This window comes from Takifugu rubripes, chromosome 16 (genome assembly GCF_901000725.2).
Source record: "Takifugu rubripes chromosome 16, fTakRub1.2, whole genome shotgun sequence".
NCBI classification, from domain to species: Eukaryota; Metazoa; Chordata; class Actinopteri; order Tetraodontiformes; family Tetraodontidae; genus Takifugu; species Takifugu rubripes.
Genome location: NC_042300.1, coordinates 2578144 through 2598143, shown reverse-complemented (window position 1 = coordinate 2598143; position 20000 = coordinate 2578144). Strand labels below are relative to the sequence as shown.

General features: G+C 44.8%; 1 protein-coding gene across 1 annotated transcript in view; it reads left to right on the top strand.

Moving 5' to 3' along the window:
- The window catches only part of gja1b (gap junction protein alpha 1b), a 6264-nt gene extending 522 nt beyond the window's left edge, over positions 1 to 5742 (top strand). The window contains exon 2 of the mRNA XM_011618634.2: positions 2269 to 5742. Coding sequence (XP_011616936.1) covers positions 2285 to 3451 — 1167 coding nt within the window. The 5' untranslated portion in view covers positions 2269 to 2284 and the 3' untranslated portion in view covers positions 3452 to 5742. The remainder of the gene's footprint in view (positions 1 to 2268) is intronic.
- Positions 5743 to 20000: the final 14258 nt, after the last annotated feature.

Sequence of the window (20000 nt, the reverse complement as noted above, 5' to 3'; positions counted from 1 at the left end):
TTGGCGCAGATGTCCTCACAGCGTCTCTCTATTGTTCTGCTGTGGACCTGGTGGAGGAGACAGTTAAAGTGGCGGGACAACAGCTCTGATGTCCTCTCTGCTGGACAGGGTTACGGTCCAGCAGCACTGATGTCCCCTCTGCTGGAGCAACATTTACAGCATAACTGAGAGCACATGCCTGCAGCTTCACATGAGCCTGATTAGAGGACAGCATCAGGGGACGGACGGGGCCAACACTGTCCTCTGTGTCTCTAGCAGACTCCTCTGAGGCTTCTGAGTGACATCTGAGTTTATGGGGCTTAATAAGGACATCAACCATGTTGTCTGAACACTCCCCATCTTATCTATCTATCTATCTATCTATCTATCTATCTATCTATCTATCTATCTATCTATCTATCTATCTATCTATCCCTCTTTAACTTGATTTCTTTCCATTAATTTTGCCTTTCCATTATCCATTTTCAGTCTTTTTCCTCCACAATCCCCCTTTTTTAGTTTTCCATACGTCCAGATGATTTTGTTCCACTTTATTGGTATTTTGGATTCTAAGAATAACTTCTTATTCTCATCTTCTTCTATTTAAGTGGTTTTAGCCTTCAGCCAGCTGGGGTTCACATATGTGACGTTCACCTGTTGACACTGGCCTCAGGTACTCAGCAGCAGCTCTGAGGTTTTTCATTCAAGACTTTTTCGATTGCAAACAGTCGTATTTGCCTTCGTGCAGCTATTCCCCCTCTCAGATTACAACAGTTCACCAGTGATTCTTTTATTCTAGTTCATGAGGTTTCTTCATGCTCTGACCTCAGACTCAGGCTCACCTCTGAAACCAGCTGTTGTTGCATCAACCATTGTATCATATAGCCGACATCGTGGCCCCTCCGTCTCTCTCCGCATACTTCGTGTCCAACCGAATCTGCCTGTGTTTATGCCAGATGGGGTTTATTCCGCTTGCCGGGACATTGCAGTTATTACAAGAGTGCACAAGGATGAAGCTCCTCTCCTCTCCTTTGTACTGAAGTTGTTCTTCCTGGCTGAGCTCCTGAAGTGTGCTGTGTCAGAACTGTTGGTGAGGACAGGTGACATTGACCATGGTCCAGGATGGATCCTGTAGCTCATCAGCTCAGGCTATTGCTTCCACACAGGCCTGTGGAAAATGAGCTGTGCACCTGAATGTTAGTCCTGAACGTACGTTTCACCCCAGGTTTCGGTCAGACTGGTTCATATCAAAGCCACAAGGGGTCGCCATTGAGGCGGTTGACAAATCCTGATTTACCGTTTTAGAGATGAAGTGTGGATATAAGGCACCAGAACTGTCCAGGTGTTCTGGACTGGGACGGCGCTTCAGTTCCATTCAGCCTGGAACTTGTTATCCGTTCAAGTTTAAACTGACAGTGGTGAAGAATCACGTGTCCACAGTAAGCGAACTTCATTTCCTGTGAGGAAATCCATCTGACTGGGCACCACGAAGACACAGTCCACATGTACACTGGAGACACTCCAGCAGTCTGGGAGTACACTTCTGTGATCCACCTGTTCCGCTGTCCTCCATCTTGTCACCCTCACATCTGTAGTAGCATAGTTGGGGTTAGTACATCGTACATCACTGAGCATAAGCAGACTGTCGGAGACTGATGACATCACAAAATCACCTGTTCATGTGCTCCGCCTGAAGGGAAAATCTGTCTTCATTACCAGTCCGTCCGTCCGTCCATCCATCCATCCATCCATCCATCCATCCATCCATCCATCCATCCATCCATCCATCCATCCACCCATCCACCCATCCATCCACCCATCCATCCATCCATCCATCCATCCATCCATCCATCCATCCATCCATCCACCATCCACCCATCCATCCACCCATCCATCCATCCATCCATCCATCCACCCATCCATCCATCCATCCATCCATCCATCCATCCATCCATCCATCCATCCATCCATCATCTGCAGATCTGCATGTCCTGAATGAGCATCCCCATAGATGCTCATTCAGGACATTCTTCTGGAGAACCATCTGACTGGTTGTGACCAGCAGTTGAGGCTGAGGAAGGATTGATGTGTCAACTCTTCACCTGTCCAAGGCTGTCCAAGGTGTCCTCTACTGGGCTTTATGGTCAAGATGATGGATGTGAGATTACTGCTGGAGTCATTTTCAGAGCCCCCGTAGAGCTTTCATTAATATGACGTCAGAAGCTCAAAAACCTGATTTTGACCGTGTGTGTACAGACCTTATTTCACACTCTTCCTCTCTTTCACCAGCTGACGCCTCCTGAAGATGGGTGACTGGAGTGCTCTGGGTCGGTTGTTGGACAAGGTTCAGGCCTACTCCACTGCTGGAGGGAAGGTGTGGCTCTCTGTCCTCTTCATATTCCGGATCCTTGTTCTGGGCACTGCTGTGGAATCAGCGTGGGGAGATGAGCAGTCTGCCTTCAAATGCAACACCCAGCAGCCTGGTTGCGAGAATGTCTGCTATGACAAGTCTTTCCCTATCTCCCATGTTCGCTTCTGGGTCCTACAGATCATCTTCGTGTCAACACCTACCCTCCTGTACTTGGCTCATGTTTTCTACCTGAATAGGAAAGAACAGAAATTCAGCAAGATTGAAGAGGTGCTCAAAGCTGTACAAAATGACGGAGGCGACGTTGATGTCCCACTGAAGAAGATTGAGATGAAAAAGCTTAAATATGGCATCGAGGAACATGGGAAAGTGAAGATGAAAGGAGCCCTGCTGAGAACTTACATAGTCAGCATCTTCTTCAAGTCACTTTTTGAGGTGGGCTTCCTGGTGATTCAGTGGTACATCTATGGCTTCAGTTTGTCTGCTGTCTACACCTGTGAGAGGTCCCCATGTCCACACAGGGTGGACTGTTTCTTGTCCCGTCCCACTGAGAAGACGGTCTTCATTATTTTCATGTTGGTGGTCTCGCTCGTATCCCTGGTACTTAATATTATTGAGCTCTTCTATGTGCTTTTCAAGAATATCAAAGATCGTGTGAAGGGCAAACAGCAGCCCACGCTCTACCCCAGCGCTGGCACCCTCAGCCCTATGCCCAAAGAGCTGTCCACTACCAAGTATGCCTACTACAACGGTTGTTCCTCGCCAACTGCACCACTTTCACCCATGTCGCCGCCAGGTTATAAGATGGCCACAGGGGAGCGGGGGGCCGGATCGTGCCGTAATTATAATAAGCACGCTAGCGAGCAGAATTGGGCCAACTACTCCACAGAGCAGAAGCGACTCGGACAGAATGGAGGAGGAAGCACAATTTCAAATTCCCACGCCCAAGCGTTTGACTTCCCGGATGATACCCAAGAGCACAAGAAAATGTCCTCATTGGCAGCTCATGAGCTGCAACCGTTAGCGCTGATGGACGCTCGTCCTTGCAGCCGGGCAAGCAGCCGATTGAGCAGTCGAGCACGGCCAGATGACCTAGATGTTTGAGCTCCCCCCCCCACCCAGAGAATCAGGAAACACACGTCATACAGATTCAAGCTAACACTGTTCATTGTTGTCAGCCGCAACACTTTTAGCCTAATAAAAATAGGTTCAAATGTTTACCGATGAAACCTTTTATTGGAGCCAAGCTCTCATCGGAAAACAGAACTGCTGCAGGAGTGGTCAAAAAGAAAAGAAAGTAAGAAAGTGTTGGTGAATGAGAGTAATTCCATGGGCTGATATGAAACAATACCTTCTCATAGATTGTGGTACTGTTACATACGCATAGTTTTACACTTGTCCAGAGTTAATTAGTTCCATCAGTGTATCAATTAGTTTCTTTTGAGCATTAAGGAGTCGCATGTAAAATAAAGCCGAGCCCTAATGGGGCTGGTGGACCAGATTCTTCAGGCGTCATGCAACACTTTAAGTTTCACTACAACTCTCCAAAAACATGCTGTGAACAGTTGATAAAGCAAACTGAAGATGTTTCAAATCTCAACAACTTACTTAATTCCTCCTGGAACATAAGCACCAAACAGATGTTGGAACTGAGACATTTCAGCAGTTGATGGAGAACCTTCACTCATTTTGAGTTTGTTGGCATGAACATACGTATCTCAATGAACGTTGGGTTTTTGGATGAAAGGTGAAGACTTCTCCTCCTATATGTTGCTCTAACAACATATGCTCCCGTCATCAATGCTTTCTTTCCAGATTTGAAGGCACTACTGCAACTGCAGGAACCATCTTAGTTCTGATTCCTGTCTTCTTAGGCAGCAGGTCCATCGAATCAAGGTTAGATTCTTCTGAGCGTTTTCAGTTTAACCTGGGGGCAGTTGAAGTAAGCCTTGATGCAGAGAAGATGGTGGTGTTTCTGGCTCATATTCACACATGGCTTCTTTCTGCAAGCTACAGCTTTCAAGTTCAAGATCGCACAGGGAACTGTTCTGAAGAGTTCCTGAGCCCCTACACTGATTTCCAGGAGAGAATCGTTCCTATTTTTAATACAGTGCTGCTTGAAGATCACAAGCATCCATTTTTGACCTTTGACCTTGTCCCTTAGTCTACAATGTGGGCGTCACAATCCTCAAAGTCATGGGATTTTGACACTGAGCAACCTTTTCCTTCACGTGTTCCTCAGTTTTAGATGCAGTTTGTTGCATTTTGGTCAACCTCTGCCCATCTCTACATCTGAGAGGCTCCTTTTAGACCCTGAGCCGTTGCTAAGTTACCTCATTGGTAGTCAACTGCTCCTGCAGTTGTTTTTCATTAGCCCCAGTTCATTCTGCTGCTCCTGCTCCAACTTTTCTAACATGTTATTGCTATCAATTTCAAAACAAGCCAAGATTTTCCACCAAATGCTAAAATGTCTCATCTGATATGTTGTTATTGTTCCATCAGGAGTAATAATATCTGCCTTTCTGAGTGCAGAAAATCATTCTGTTTTTTATATTTTACTCATCCTCCAAGCTTTTCTGAAGGTGGGGCAGCCCTCAGATCATATGAATTGTACTCTGTGGTATTTTTCTCAGACTGTTGAAGTTCCTCTGTGACATTTCTCTCCAGGAAGAGCTGGAAACAATGGGAGGAAGAGGATCTTCCTGCCCACAGCTTGGCTGTCCAGCCTGTAGCACTTTGCTCATTTTGATGACCAGTCATATAACCCGTTAATATTTGTCACATAAGAAATGTCATGTTTAGGGTACATCAGACCGAAGGTTGTAATCACTTGCTTCCACTTGTTCTCTTCTTCTGCCAAGAGAAAAACACTTTCTTCATGTGTTTTGGCTTTTAGGATTTTTTTTTTTGTCAGTTAGTGTTTATACTACTGCTTAGTCCTGTTAGTACTGTAAATCAAGCTGTCGCGCTCTCACACTCACATTTTTAGAAGACTACTTTTAAAACTTGTACTAATATTGAGTCTCTTTTATTCCAAATTAGCACCACAACCACGAGGTGAAATCTGACTTTAGACTTGTTAACTTTTCTTGTCAGTTAAAAGTGTTGTTCAGCATCTGTGTTCTGGTACTTTGTTCTGTCACAAAGGCACTTGATACGGTCATAGATCCACGTGACCACTGTTTCTGATAAATGTGTTACTAACTTATTTAATAACAGGAGGGATGGCAGATACAGGAGCAGTGCAACACTGAATGAGTGTGTTAGAGCAGAGGAGTGGCCAGGACGGATCAGAGGGGATCCACTGTTGGACAGTGTGTGACTGTGACAGCACAACTCATTTATTGAAAGTGTGAGAGCTTTTTTAACCAATAAATATTTTTACTTCTTCTTAATATTGGATTGTTTGGTTTATTTCACACAGTACGATTCCACAGTGAAAGATTTCTGAATTACCAACTATAGAAATACCAACGATGCAAAAGATTAAAAATAAAGTCAAGTGTGCTACTAAACACATGTGAGATCATGCTGATAGTGGCAATATGATGTTACATAAGTATCCTCCAAGACTCAAAGGATGGAGGCCTTCATCTCTCAGGAAACCCTAAAAAAGCTGGAGGAGTATATGAGAGGCTGCAGTTCATGGAGAAGAAGAAGGAGCGATATACAGAAGGACTGATTTACACAAAGGCAAAACACTTCTCACATGGCTCCGTAAAACCTGTCAGATCACTTCACGTAAAATATAAAATGCATACATTCATTTTAAAAATGAGAAGCCCAAACCGTCCAGACCAGTCTGAACAGTAGGGTGAGATATTTGGACCTCCTGGGGGAGTGAGTTCCAGATTCAAGGGCACTAAACACTAAAGTATCATTGAGGAAATTCTTTATTTGAAACAAAACCCTGAATGCCATCAAACAAGAAAAGATGTCTTTATCCAGCTGATAGCAGGAGCTCAAACTGGGCCGCTAACAGGCGAAGAAGCAGGCGAAGAAACAGGCGAAGAAACAGGCAAAGAAACAGGCGAAGAAACAGGCGAAGAAGCAGGTGAAGACACAGGCGAAGAAAAAACAACATCAAAATCATTGAAATATGACAAATAAAAAATGGTGTGATGATCAAACAGACCAAAGAAACAGGAGACAAGAGCTGAGAGCAACAAACAGCACAAAGTAGCAGGCTAACCTAACACACACACTCACACACACACACATGTTACTGTAACAACAACACACACATTCACACTGAAGAGAATTATTTTATCTTGTTAGCATGTGTTGTACCATATGTTTCTGATAAGCGACCTTCATCAGAAGGTCAAGCTCCAGTATTCAGCCATCGTTCCTCTTTGTCTTATTCCTGATTAACCTGTTGATACACGCCCCCTGGTAATCCCTCATTCAGGATCAGTCATGTGTGCCAAGTATGTAATCATCAACATGCATGATGCCCTGCCTTCAAGGAATTTTAGTAACACTTCCGCCTGGGGCTGCGTTATTAGGGATTTGTACCAGCACTTTTTTTTAACTTGATGAAAATCCAGTCTCCTTGTCTCAGTGGTTTCTGCTAGAGTCAAGTTCACAGTGTGAATATTTTTAGTCAGCAGCAATTCTCATGGATTTTTCTCTGCTAAAGTTTCACCTGCTTCTTCATTAGCTCTTTTGAATGGTTCAAAGTGTGGTAAAGTATAAGGTCATCCATACAACATTTCAAAAGGTGTCAGTCCTGTATTATTTAGCAGTATGTGTAGGTTGAGTAAAAGTGGTTTACAAGATATCCAATTCTTTCCTGTATCATCCATGACCTTCTTTAGATTAAATTGTGCTGTTTTATCTTTCCACCAGTCCCGCAGATTGTGGTTGATAATGAAGAGAATTATTTTATCTTGTTAGCATGTGTTGTACCATATGTTTCTGTTATAAGCACTTTAGAAGTTAGGAATGGTAGAATCTTCAGTAGGAATAAGCATAAGCAAGTCAGTTGACCCTTCCTTGACATGAATGTTGTTTGGACGGTTGGGCCAGGAGGAGACAGTCAGGCAGAAAGTGGTAGACCCCCATCATAAAACGTGACAGCAGAGTTTACTGGTGTTGATAAAGTTCCTTGGCAGGAATATGACCTCTGACCTGGCCATCTTGGAAGATAATGGAGAAGAAGGACCGCACCAACACTAAAGGAGGCTGGAAGAAGAAGATGAGGTCATCCGAGAAGAAGGACTGGATTGGAGGGAATTAGCATCAATAATTTACATATATTGTTCTATAAAAGACTGGGCCAAGGGATAGTTAGGTGGTCAGACTTCATGCCCTGACAATTGACTCTGTTGTTGCTAGGGTTATGAACTGGCCCGGAGCTCTGTAATATTTGTATCTTGAATTGGTTCTATTGTTAAATACATTTTGAAATTGGCATTTGTTTACTTGAAGTCTTCATTTAAAGAACACGCGGATTGGCAGTGACACACGAGAGGTAATGCGATCCAACAACACCCACGCACACAGACACTTACACATGTTACTGCAACAACTACACACACATGCTCACACGTGCACATATATACATGCTACTGTAACAACTACACACACGTGAGCACCTAAACACATGTTACTGTAACAACTATACACACACACATACACACATGTTACTATAACAACTACACACATACACACATGTTACTACACACACATACAGACATGTCACTGTAACAACTACACACAGGCGCACATACACACATATTACTCTAACAACTACACACAGACATGGACACATACACACGTTACTGTAACAACTGCACACACGCACACATACACACATGTTACTGTAACGGCTACACAAACGCACACATACACACGTTACTGTAACAGCTACACACACGCGCACATACACACGTTACAGTAACAGCTACACACACGCGCACATACACACATTATTCTAGCAACTACACACAGACACGCACACATACACACGTTACTGTAACAGCTACACATGCGCACACATACACACGTTGCTGTAACAGCTACACACACGCACACATACACACGTTGCTGTAACAGCTACACACATGCACACATACACACGTTACTGTAACAGCTACACACACGCACACATACACACGTTACTGTAACAGCTACACACACACGCACACATACACATAATACTGTAACAACCACACGCGTACACACACTCACATGTAAGCCAGCGGTGTGTCTCCAGCTAGGGCAACAACCAGCGCTTTGATGAGTGCGTGAGGATCTGTACACAAGATAAATTCAGCGTGCACTTGGTGGCCATCAGGTGAGGAGGAGCAGAGAGGAGGGAGGCAGAGGGTGACCTGGCAGTATGGGAGGGTGTGTCGCTGTCCAGGAGTTCATTCAGGTAAGAGGGAACAAGACCTCGGAGGGATCTGAAGGTGAGGAACAGGATTTTAAAGACGATAGAGAAGTACAGTGGAAGCCACTGAAGCAGATCTGGAGATGATACAAGCGCCTGATTTTTTTTTTTTTGAAGTTGTAGTTTGTGGGGAGAATTTGGGGTTAAACCTGTAGAAGAGAAAGACTGTCAGTGTTTATTTGCTGCCAATTAAGGGGAACTCTGTTTTATTCCTTGGACTCTATGAAGTGATGGTGGAGGTGTGTCTAGGGTGCTATTGGCAATCCCCCAACCATGTGATTCTCCTTTGAGAACCTAGCTGGCTTTGGTACAAGACCCTTTAAACACTTTTAAATCCCGTAGCTTCAGGTTTGTGTCCAGGTTTTGACCTTGTCCTGATGTTTTGTCTCAGAGTACCATATTATACCTCAACCATTCACCTGCATTGAAAGTCACTTTTCCTTTTGGCCATTTTGGAGGGGTTGAAATCAGGTGTCACTATGTATCAGTAAAGCAGAGGGAGGACTGCTTGGTGTGTAGCTGATGCAGTGCATTGTGGGACGTGTAGTATTAGTGGAAGTAATGCTGTTTACCATCGTTACATGAACAATAAGGACCTTTGGTTTACTGTTGGGAGCCTTTACATATGGTGGTAATGGAACTGTTACTGTTAGGTGTTGTACGTGACAAATCTGATTTGCTAAGCAGGTGGATGTGCCACGATGTTAATGGACACAATGTGAGAGGCAATGCAATACAAAATAAATTAATAGGAGCAAAAATGTCTGTGTAAATTCTCAGTCATCCAGGTCATTGTATCCAAGGTAGTTTTCTCTGTCAACTGGACTGGGTTTCTTCTCTTGAAGACGTTTCGCCTTCTATCCTGAACTGAAGAAGCCTTCTGGATAGAAGGCGAAACGTCTTCAAGAGAAGAAACCCAGTCCAGTTGACAGAGAAAACTACCCTGGATAGGAGCAAAAATGTTACTAGTTTCCATCATAGCGTACACACTAGGCCTCCAGAATGTTTTTTTAGCAAAAAAGCAGCTTGAGCAACCCCGTATGGGTTAGTAATATTCTAAAGAAAGTGTCCAGCTAGTCTGTTTACTGTGACTTGCTGACTCAGTCCCTTGTAAAGGAAGGAGGGGTGGGGGATGGGGCAGGCCACCTACAGAAAACAGCTTTCCCACGTAGAACTCTGTGTGTGTGCATGTATGTGTGTGTGTGTGTGTGTGTGTGTGTGTATGCAGCTGACTGTGCTGCCAAGAGTAGTTAAAATGCCCAACCAAACCAAATGAGGTGCAATTTGTTTGTTTCTCTTCAGGCCTGTAAAGTGGAACCATGTGGAGCACAGACTTGGGCTGAACCTCCTGAAGAGTGGTTTTTATTCTAGGAAAATCATTTTCTTTTATTCTAATTGCAACATTGTATTTATAATTGCTGAATTGATGTCTTGGATTGTTTGGAAATTCAGCTTTTCCTGATTGCTCTAGGTCCTTCTAGCTGTCTCTACAGACTGTTTCTGTAGGTGGGGACAAGATTGACCAGGCTCTGGCCATAAGGTCCGGAGGCTGCCTGAGGAACCAAATACAACGCATCCTTAAGAACAGTGTGCTGCTGCTGCTGGGTTATTTTTTTTTTTTTAAGTTTGCAGTTTAATCTTGCTCTGTTAAAGTCCCCCATGAAAATAAAAAGTCTGGTTGTTTCAGTTCAAAGCCAGTTGTTTGTTCATTAAGAGTTTCCAGCACGTCATCCATGTTAGCATGCAACCACGATAAAGCCAGAAACCTTACCTGTTGACCTGATATTCAGGTTTGGGCTGCAGTGCTTTAACAGGCTCCAGTTCATACTGCACGACGAAGCCGGTAGATGGAGTGTGGTGTCAGGTAGGGCTACACTACACCAGGTCTCAGTGTAGTAAAGGTCCACATTGGATCATTGGGGAGAAGCCTAGTTGGGCAGGGAGGGAGGTTCACCAGGTGGATAGAAGGAAGGCCTTACTAAGCCTCCTTTACCATAGCTGCGTCCCATACAGAGCGCCGCAGAATACAAGTTCCAGAACTCTCTCTAGAGTCTGTCAAGTGGAACTGATGTTCTCTGCTCTTTTTCAGTCCCCCCACGCAGAAAACAAAATAAAACTAAGCAAATTCCTGAAGTTTGCAGTGCTGAAGCAACATCTGTGGGACCATGGAGGTATAAACCAATAACCAAAGCAAATCTGAATGTATTTTAACATAGTAATGTTGGTCCAGCATCCCTGGCAGTCTCTCAATGGCGTTTAGCCCACACTTGCAAATCTGTTATCCACTCAAAGATGGGGCTGCTACCTGCTGCTGTAGCTGCCTGTGATGGAAACAGGCTGTGGGGATGGTGTTAAACACAGAACGGTGATCCATGAGCAGGGATCTGATGTAGGAACCTGACGTTTCCAGATGCTGCGGTTTTATTGCAGGGTAGCACACAGCATTCACAGATGGGCTGGGTGAAAATGCTGAGAACACGAGTTTACGCTGGTTCAAAAGACTAAACTTTTATGGTCATCTGCACAAGAGTTACAGCAGCAACCACTGACAACGAACCTCTTACTGCTCCAACTCCAACAAGAGCAACAGTAAAACAGTGAACAATAATGTACAGAACAGAAATAGTGTAAATCACTATCATTTGACTCCATTAAACCACAGCTAATTATAGAACTATGTGAAAATATATAATTATATATGAAATATGGGATAACTAAATAAACAAATGTATTTATGTGAATATGCAATGATTGGGGAAATGTGTTTTTGACCATAACAGTCTTCTGGTTGGGTGGATCTCTTTGCCCCGTCTGGTACCTGTGGGGGGTCAAGGGGGTTTTCCTGATGGTGGAGGGAAGTGCTGCTGGGTGCAAACATTCAGGCAGAGGGTTTTGTGCTTCTTGTAGACAATGGTGGCATTTTTCAGACATATGAGAGTGACAGACTAGAGAGGAGAGGAGAGGAGAGGAGAGGAGAGGAGAGGAGAGGAGAGGAGAGGAGAGGAGAGGAGAGGGGAGGGGAGGGGAGGGGAGGGGAGAGGAGAGGAGAGGAGAGGAGAGGAGAGGAGAGGAGAGGAGAGGAGAGGAGAGGAGAGGAGAGGGAGAGAGAGAGAGGGGAGGGGAGGAGAAAAGAGGAGAGGAGAGGAGAGGAGAGGAGAGAGAGGAGAGGGGAGGGGAGGAGAAAGAGGAGAGGAGAGGAGAGGAGAGGAGAGGAGAGAGGAGAGGAGAGGAGAGGAGAGGAGAAAAGAGGAGAGGAGAGGAGAGGAGAGGAGAGGAGAGGAGAGGAGAGGAGAGGAGAGGAGAGGAGAGGAGAGGAGAGGAGAGGAGAGGAGAGGCAGCCATGACCCAGCAGGGTTCCAGCAGCCTGGTGAAAGAAAACATTAAGGCCGTGAAAGTGGTGAAGTTACTTTCCATGTGCAGAACCACAGAGAAGCATTTTTCAGTAGGTAGCAGAAATCAAACCTGAGGGGTCCTGGTGATACATGGAGTCTATACTAAGCCACACGTCTGTGAGAGCCATAATGTGACAAGATTTTAGGTCCTGTCCAGAGGTGTTCTCCATTGAAGACCTCACGTGGAGAAGTTGCTTTTCATCATAGAATAAACAGAGTGTGAGCCCACTTCTAATGCAGGTTCTTCATCCAGACTTGTTCCCAAGTATCGACACAAATCATCCACTCACAGAAGAGAGAGAGAGAGAGAGAGTGTGTGTGTGTGTGTGTGTGTGCGTGTGTGTGTGTGTGTGTGTGTATAGGAACAAAATCATGTGTTGACAGACTCATCTCAGTATCAGGTGACTGAAACATGAGTGTAGCAGAGTGAGAAAAAGAAAACACTCCTGGTTGTTCTGTTGACTGTATCATGTGTTATTCTGTGAGGAGGCTCAGCTGGGTCAGAACAGCATGCGGAGCCTTATTTCTTGTGTGTGTGTGTGTGTGTGTGTGTGTGGGGGGGGGGGGGGGGTCATTTGCTTCCTCCCATTCTCGTACTAAACTGGAGAAAACTGCTTCAGTTTATTCGAGTTTCACTCTTGAGAATGAATCAGAGATCTCTTTGTTTTTAACCCCAGCTGATGTTTGCAGGACTTGGTGGGGATGCTGGATTATCAGGACAGGCGAAAGTGCGTCTCCTCTCACTCAAACAAACCGGGGTATTTTTGACCTGATGGGGGCTTTTAGAGGCACAAGATCTGGTGTTGTGTGTTTTGTTGTGACTTTCTTGCTGTGTGCCAGCACCACTTTAGCTGCTACAACCCTGCAGCCTTTCATCATCTGTGGACAACATGGCTGGTTTTAGCAAATCTCAGCTGTTTTGAATGAGCGTCAAGACTGATGTGAAAAACAGCACAGAATGCTTGTTATTGTTCTTCCATTTCACAAAGAGAGGATGATGATTGTAGAAGATCACAGTAATTATCTTAATCATTTAGGTGCCACATTTCAGAAGAATAGACAACTGGCCTGGACACACACATGAGAGTGGCTATTAAATGGGGGAATATAGTTATTTACAGGGAATCGCACAAGCCAGACAGACAATAATTGTTCACATGCTGCTCTGTAATTACTGTTTGTCAGGCTGCATGATGGCACAGCTCGATCGTCACGTCTCACTACAGACTGAAAATAAGACCGTTCACAACCACATCCAGAGAGGAGCGGCTCTGCTCTTCACAGCTGCTCTTCCTCATCTCCTCCAGGGAAGTGCAACGCCTCTGAGTGTGACCCAGCGTTGCTGAAGCTAAACCTTACACACACCTAAACAAACACAGCCTTGTATTCCTATCTTTGTGAGAACCTTCATAGACATCTAAGTAACCCCTGACCTTAACACCTAACCCTAACTTAAACCCAGTTCTAACCTCAAACCAGGATCCTTTGACATTGTGAGGAACAGCCAAAGTCCACACTTCTCATAAATGCCTTCACTTTGCTGGTAGAACACACACACACATGCGCACACACACGCACACACACACACAGCCCTTAGATTTTTATCAAATGACTTTAGACACTACAAATGGCCTTTTCTGGCTTTCTTCCATTTCAAAGGACATCCTGAAAAAGAACAATACAAAGTACAAAGCTGCCCTGTAGTTCCCAGGCTCCCCTCACCTTTCTGGGATCTGATTACACAATACAAGATGTGGACATGCAGCCCTGTCCTGGACAGTCATTTCCTCCACGTAGGGGTTCCAGTCATACATCAATCTGAGATACAGGTTAAAATGTCAGTCAGTCAGTCAGTCAGTCAGTCAGTCAGTCAGTCAGTCAGTCAGTCAGTCAGTCAGTCAGTCAGTCAGTCTGTCTGTCTGACTGTCTGTCTGACTGTCTGTCTGACATCCACATATACTGTAATTGTATGTGCAGCACATACTAGTTGATGTTCCTGGTTTATGGTTGATGTTCCTAGGTTTGTGAGTCCTACAGGTCCGTGGAGGGATTGTGTTCAAATTGTAGGTTTCTGCCGGACAGAAAACATTTGCATTGAATGGACTCTCCCTTCTGTTTATTTGGGTTGACCCATCTGATCAAACAGACCCGTGCAGGAGGGATCAGAGAGTGTTTATTGATGTGTACCATCTGCCCTGGCTGAGATCTCCCTGCCAGCAATATGAACAGGGAGAACAACAACACCAGGGTTGATTCTTTCACTTGAACTGAACACCAGTTCCGACACCTCTGAGCTGCGGAGCTAAGCAGCTCCACCCCACTGACACAGCAGGTGCTGGGAACCAAAGAACACCAGCTGAGCCTGAAATGCAATCAAGGAAAAGTCTGTTTCCTTCATCACTAGACAACGTAGGTGCTTGGAAAAGTGGGCATTGAAAAGATGAGGTGTGAGAGGCTCCATGACCAGTGATCGACCAGAGGGTTCAGTTAAAAATAAATCTTGTTTTCTGAGCAAGCATTTGTATTTTCTTTTCAATATGCAGAATCTTTACATGAACACCTCAACTGTCCTGTACAACTGGTTTATAATTAGGTGGTAAGTCACCCCCCCCCCCTTAAATATTTTTTTAGTAAAATGGCCAGAAAGAAAATGTGAGGGAGTGAGCAGAGGCCAGTGGAGAGGATCCACGCAGAAAGCTGTCAAGATCAGTAGTTGAGACATCTAGTGTTGATTGAAGGTACTCTAGAGAGCGGAAGCCAGCCAAGATACCAGGGAGAAGCATAGGGGCATCAACAGCATAGGGGCATCAACAGATCCTCAGCTCCTCGTGGGACAACACCACCTTCCACCTGTAGCCTACATGGAACCAAAATGGAGAGGAGTGACTGGGCCCAGCATGTCTGTCAGCCCTAACGGCCTGGTAGGCGATGAAGAGTTGGTCCAAGGATGGGTTGTAGTAAACCCATATCTACTGCTGCTGGAGGGAAAATAACATCTGGGCTGGGGTGCCCATACCTCATGGGGGTTCTAGGGCTCTACGTTCTATGAGTACCCACAAAAACTCGCGTCTATGACTGGCCCCTCTATGTGCGGGTGGCCTGTCGCATTTTGGGTGTTCGGGGTTACTCGCCGGTGGTTCCTTATTCTCTCCCTGGGGGTGGTGGTCTGCGGCTGCTTTGGTGGGAGGCAGGCCCTAGGTCAGGGGTTGGGGGGTGGGGTGGGGTTGTGCGCTCTCAAGCATATGGGAAATCTCTCCAGATGTGATCTGCTGGTGCCTGGGGGGCCTCTGGTGGTGTTGGGAGTGTGCTGTCCTTGGTGCCAGCACCAGATGATCTGTGGGGGGATTACTGTGGGAACTCCATCGGTGGTTCTTCGCTCTTCTGCCCTGTGGCTGCGATGGTGGTTGTCCTTTGGTCTCTTATACCAAATGGGGGAGGGGCGGGGGTTATTGAATGGTATATCTATCTCTGGCAGTCTGCTGCCTGGATTGGTGTGGTGGGGTTGTAGCATCCCAGTCTGTACCTGTTGCACCGTGTGACAGACACATAACACACACATCAGACACACATGCTCAGTAACATTGGGTTGTGTTTGGTGTTGTTGTTTATGGTTTGTTTGCTGTATTTCTTTTTTATGTAGGTTTTTGGTTGTTTTGCTCTTTTGCTGATTGTTTGCTCGTTTGTGGGTGTCACTGCAGTCAGGTAAAAGAATCACTTTGAAAATAGATGAGTTCAACAGTCTCATCCGAACAAGTTTGAATATGTCTGACACAAAAGGGCTTCCAGATGCCAAAGCTGCTGCCTGACTGCTGGACAAGGGTAAAAATATCCACAGCCACTAATTCACTGAGCCATTGAGAACCTTTTTTTTTCTCGATGAGTTGGTCATGATATCCCATATTCAACAAAAGTGAAAGGGTTTTGCACATTAAATGCGAAGAAAATGAACAATGTGAAGAAAATGTTTTGCAGCCACCTCTGAATTACTCCTTACTCCACATTAAAATAAACAGGTTTGAACACCTGTTTGAAATTAGCATTTGGCAACATTCATGTTGCAAAATATCTCAGTTGTAATGATCTGAAAAGAGTACTGGACATGGTTGCACAAGAAGAGCAGATAAAAGGGAGGGCCGTACTGTTTCTGTGTACTTGTTGCCACTGTCCCCCTAGAAAACCCTTCGGACTCAGAGCAGACTGAGCAACAATCATCGAGACACTCAACTTCCAGTGCGACTTGATGACATAGGACTTTTGCTGCCGCCCCGCTGCGACATTAGCGGGTGCAGCGGGGTCACACTACATGCTGGGTCAAATGCTGATATTCCCTCTCCTCCTCTTCCATTCTGTTTGTGTGTGTGTGTTTCTGTGTGTGTGCATACACCAATCAGTCATAACATTATGACCGCCTCTCTGAAATAGTCTTATTGTCATGTATTAAGCAAGGTTTGAAATATTTTGTTCAGTTTGGGATGTGCTTATAGGCTGTGATTAGACAGAAAATAATGAAGAAGCATCAAAAGTCATGTGAAGTTCTTCAGATTTCCCACTGTGTTCATTGTAATATGGAAGAGCTTTGTAATAATAGCATGAAAATCCTTGAACGCATCCTTGAATGCTTCTGTACTAATGATGACATACATCAGGATGTTTTTCTGCCAACAAATGACTCCTACAATATCTGCTGTATGTCGCTGGACAGAATTTCATTACAAGAAACAGCTTCGTGTTCCCCTCGCTACTGATCAGGATGGAATGCAATTAGCACCCATTAGCGGGAGCCTGGAGGAAGCCTGTCAGACCTAATGGCACATGTGACCTACAAACTCAGACTTGAGATAAAAACATTCCACCAGTTTGTGAGAGGATGATATGCATGTAAGCTTATCAAGCTCAAACCAGCCAAATGTCACGTTCTCATGTGTGGGTCATGTATCTGAAAAATGAAACTCCTAAAAGTGCGCTGGAATGAAAGCAGTGTAGGTATCCCTCCATCTTTTTTCCAACTGTCCTTTTCGAGACTTGTGAATGGATGGAGTTGAGGTTGTCTATTGGAGAGTGAGAGGAGGTTCCTCCCATGGACTTCCTCCCCTCATTTTTGGTTTGCTGCCCCGTCTCGAACACCCACCAGTTAACCATTAGACCTGAAAATCTTGAGGTTTGGTCATCGTACACATCACTCTCATTTGCATTTGTTTTTCCCAGTTTCTGAAACTGCGATAACTCAAACTGGTTTAGATATAAATATTTCACTCAGATGAAAGTCACTATATTCTATACTATAGAGAAGTGGGTGTGGAATCTAGAGCATTGCTCCTATTGCCCCTTTCACCTACCCCTACCTGATAATTGGTATTAGATTGCTCCATTAGAACCATACTACCCTCTCTGTGTAGGATTTTTTGATTGAAAAGACATTTAAATTCAAATTCAGCTTTATTTATACAGCATCTGTTACAATCAAAATTGTTTCTAGGCTTTTACAGAAACCCAGAGTCTGACGTCTAACAAGCAACAGTTGCAGCCAAAACTCCCCTTTAACAGAAACAAACCTCACGTTTTAGTGCAAAAAGAAGCAGAGGTTGAAGATGATTCAACAGACATTTGTCTGGCAGTTTTATCAGCTAGTCACATCATTAATTGATGGAACTTTTGTTTCGTTTTCTCCAGTCTGTCTTATCCGGGATGTCATCCATCAAGATCTGAAGGTCCGATGGCTCAGAGCTGCATATGATGTTGTGGCACGTCTGCACGTCTGTCCCACATGAGGGAGATGGACCCCTCGTCTGAGGCTCTCCTTCAGGTTTCTTCTTTTTCCCTCAAATGGTCTTTCCTGACCTGGTTTGAGGGTCTGAGGACAGGGCGGGTCACAACTGTGCAGCTTGTAAAGCGCTTGGAAGCAAACAATATTTGTGATTTTGGGCTCTAAATAAACTTGATTTGAAGTAAACAAATATTTTAGAGTTCAAACAGCCTCCACACAGCTTAAGTCGCACTGGTCACCTTTTTGTGATTTGACAAGTTGATATTTGATACAAGGTGGAAATCCCCAACAGATCCATCCGGGTTAGCATTGCTGCCAGCTACCAGTAAGTAAGATGGAAGCAGTATCATGTCTTTCACGTATATCTGTGGGTTGAAACTCATCAGTGGAGCTGCTGAAAACTGTCTAAATACATAAATAGATGAGAACATTCAATGTATATCCGAGCAATAACATTCTGCTTGAGGAAAATGTTCTTCCTCCATCTCTTTCAACACTGCCCCCAACCTCATTCCTTTGCTCTCTAATCCTCTTAGTCCCCTAAACCTTTTTAAAACCAAAATTAGTGCATAATTGTGGGTTTTAATCTATCTTTGTGGGAATGACTGCCAAATACAGAACTTCCACACTGCAGAAAAATGCCAGATTTCAGAGCTGGTAGTGCCATAAAAGAGACACAAAACTAAACTATTAGTACACACACTAATTAGCATTAGCGAGTATGACCTCCTATTAACCCCATCCTTGACACACCAGTATTAAACACACACAAGCCAGAAGCACTGCATACAGGGAGCAATGGGGATGGGGTGCCTTGCTCAGGGGCACCTCAGCCCACGACATGTCCTGAGAATTGGACCACAACCCTCTGGTTAGAAGATCAAATCCTTTCTTCTGAGCCATTAGCTGCCCAAGGAGAGTAAGAGAGACAAGGGGGGGGGGGGGGAGGTATAAACATTCCAATTAAAAGTATCACCAGCAGCATGAATCAGAGAGTGAGTGTAAGCTCATTAGTGTGACATTACAACATTATGGTCACATTTGCACACTGTTGTACATTTGTTATTACTGCGTGTAACTGAATGACTTAATTGGTTCCAGGCTTCATTCTGTAACCACAGTAAAGCCATGATTGGGTATTATTTACATTGTCATACTATCGTGACTTTACCAGAGACTGAAGTTCTTTATTACTTTCTGAAAGTAGATTATTGTTGTGTTTCTGTTTTGTCTTTTCCCTGCCCTCACAGTGAGGAGGAGGAGGAGGAGGAGGAGGAGGAGGAGGAGGAGGAGGAGGAGGACGAGGGCGAGGGCGAGGACGAGGACATGGATTGCTCTTGTACTGATCACCTGTGTCTGACTGTCACCTCCAACAGCAGCAGTATTGTGAGTCCTGGTGTTCATGGTTCCTCTTGTGTTTATCTGAGGAACCAGCTCTATTTTTGCTGCCTGCTGATTTAGACTTGTCTGCCTGCCCTCACTGATCTTCTTCTAATGACCTTTGTCTGACTAAAGCACATTGTGAACTGCTTGTGCACTGGACTCCTTCTTGCCAGTCTGTGTCAACTCCAGGACCCCAAGCCTGAGTTCTAGAATGTGCTGCTTGTGAGGAGGAACCTCCTGCAGGTCCTGATTCTACCCAAGGTCACGTCCATGTTCTCCAGCATCCCTGTGATGGTTCTCCTCCATTCTGGAGCCGTTTAACTCTGTCTAATCATCTTCCTGTTCAGTCAGAGTAACCAGTCTTTCATTGAAGTTCTGGAGCTTGTTGACTGTTGCGTGTCTGATTTGTGTTCTGTTTGGATGCAGACTTGTAAAAGCTGCTGTGGAAACTTTGTTAGGTTGTCAAGATTCAGCACGGTGTTTGAGTCTTCCAGTGCTTTGCTCAGCATTGGCTGCTTCAGAAAATCACATTTCCTGGGCCCTTAAACCTGCAGGGGAACCACAAAGCTTTAATAAAAACAAAGCAAATCCCCTGTGGACCGCTCCCACACACTCACACACTCACACACACTCTCTCTCTCTTCTGTGAGTGGATGATTTGCGTCGATACTTGGGAACAAGTCTGGATAAAGAACCTGCATTAGAAGTGGGCTCACG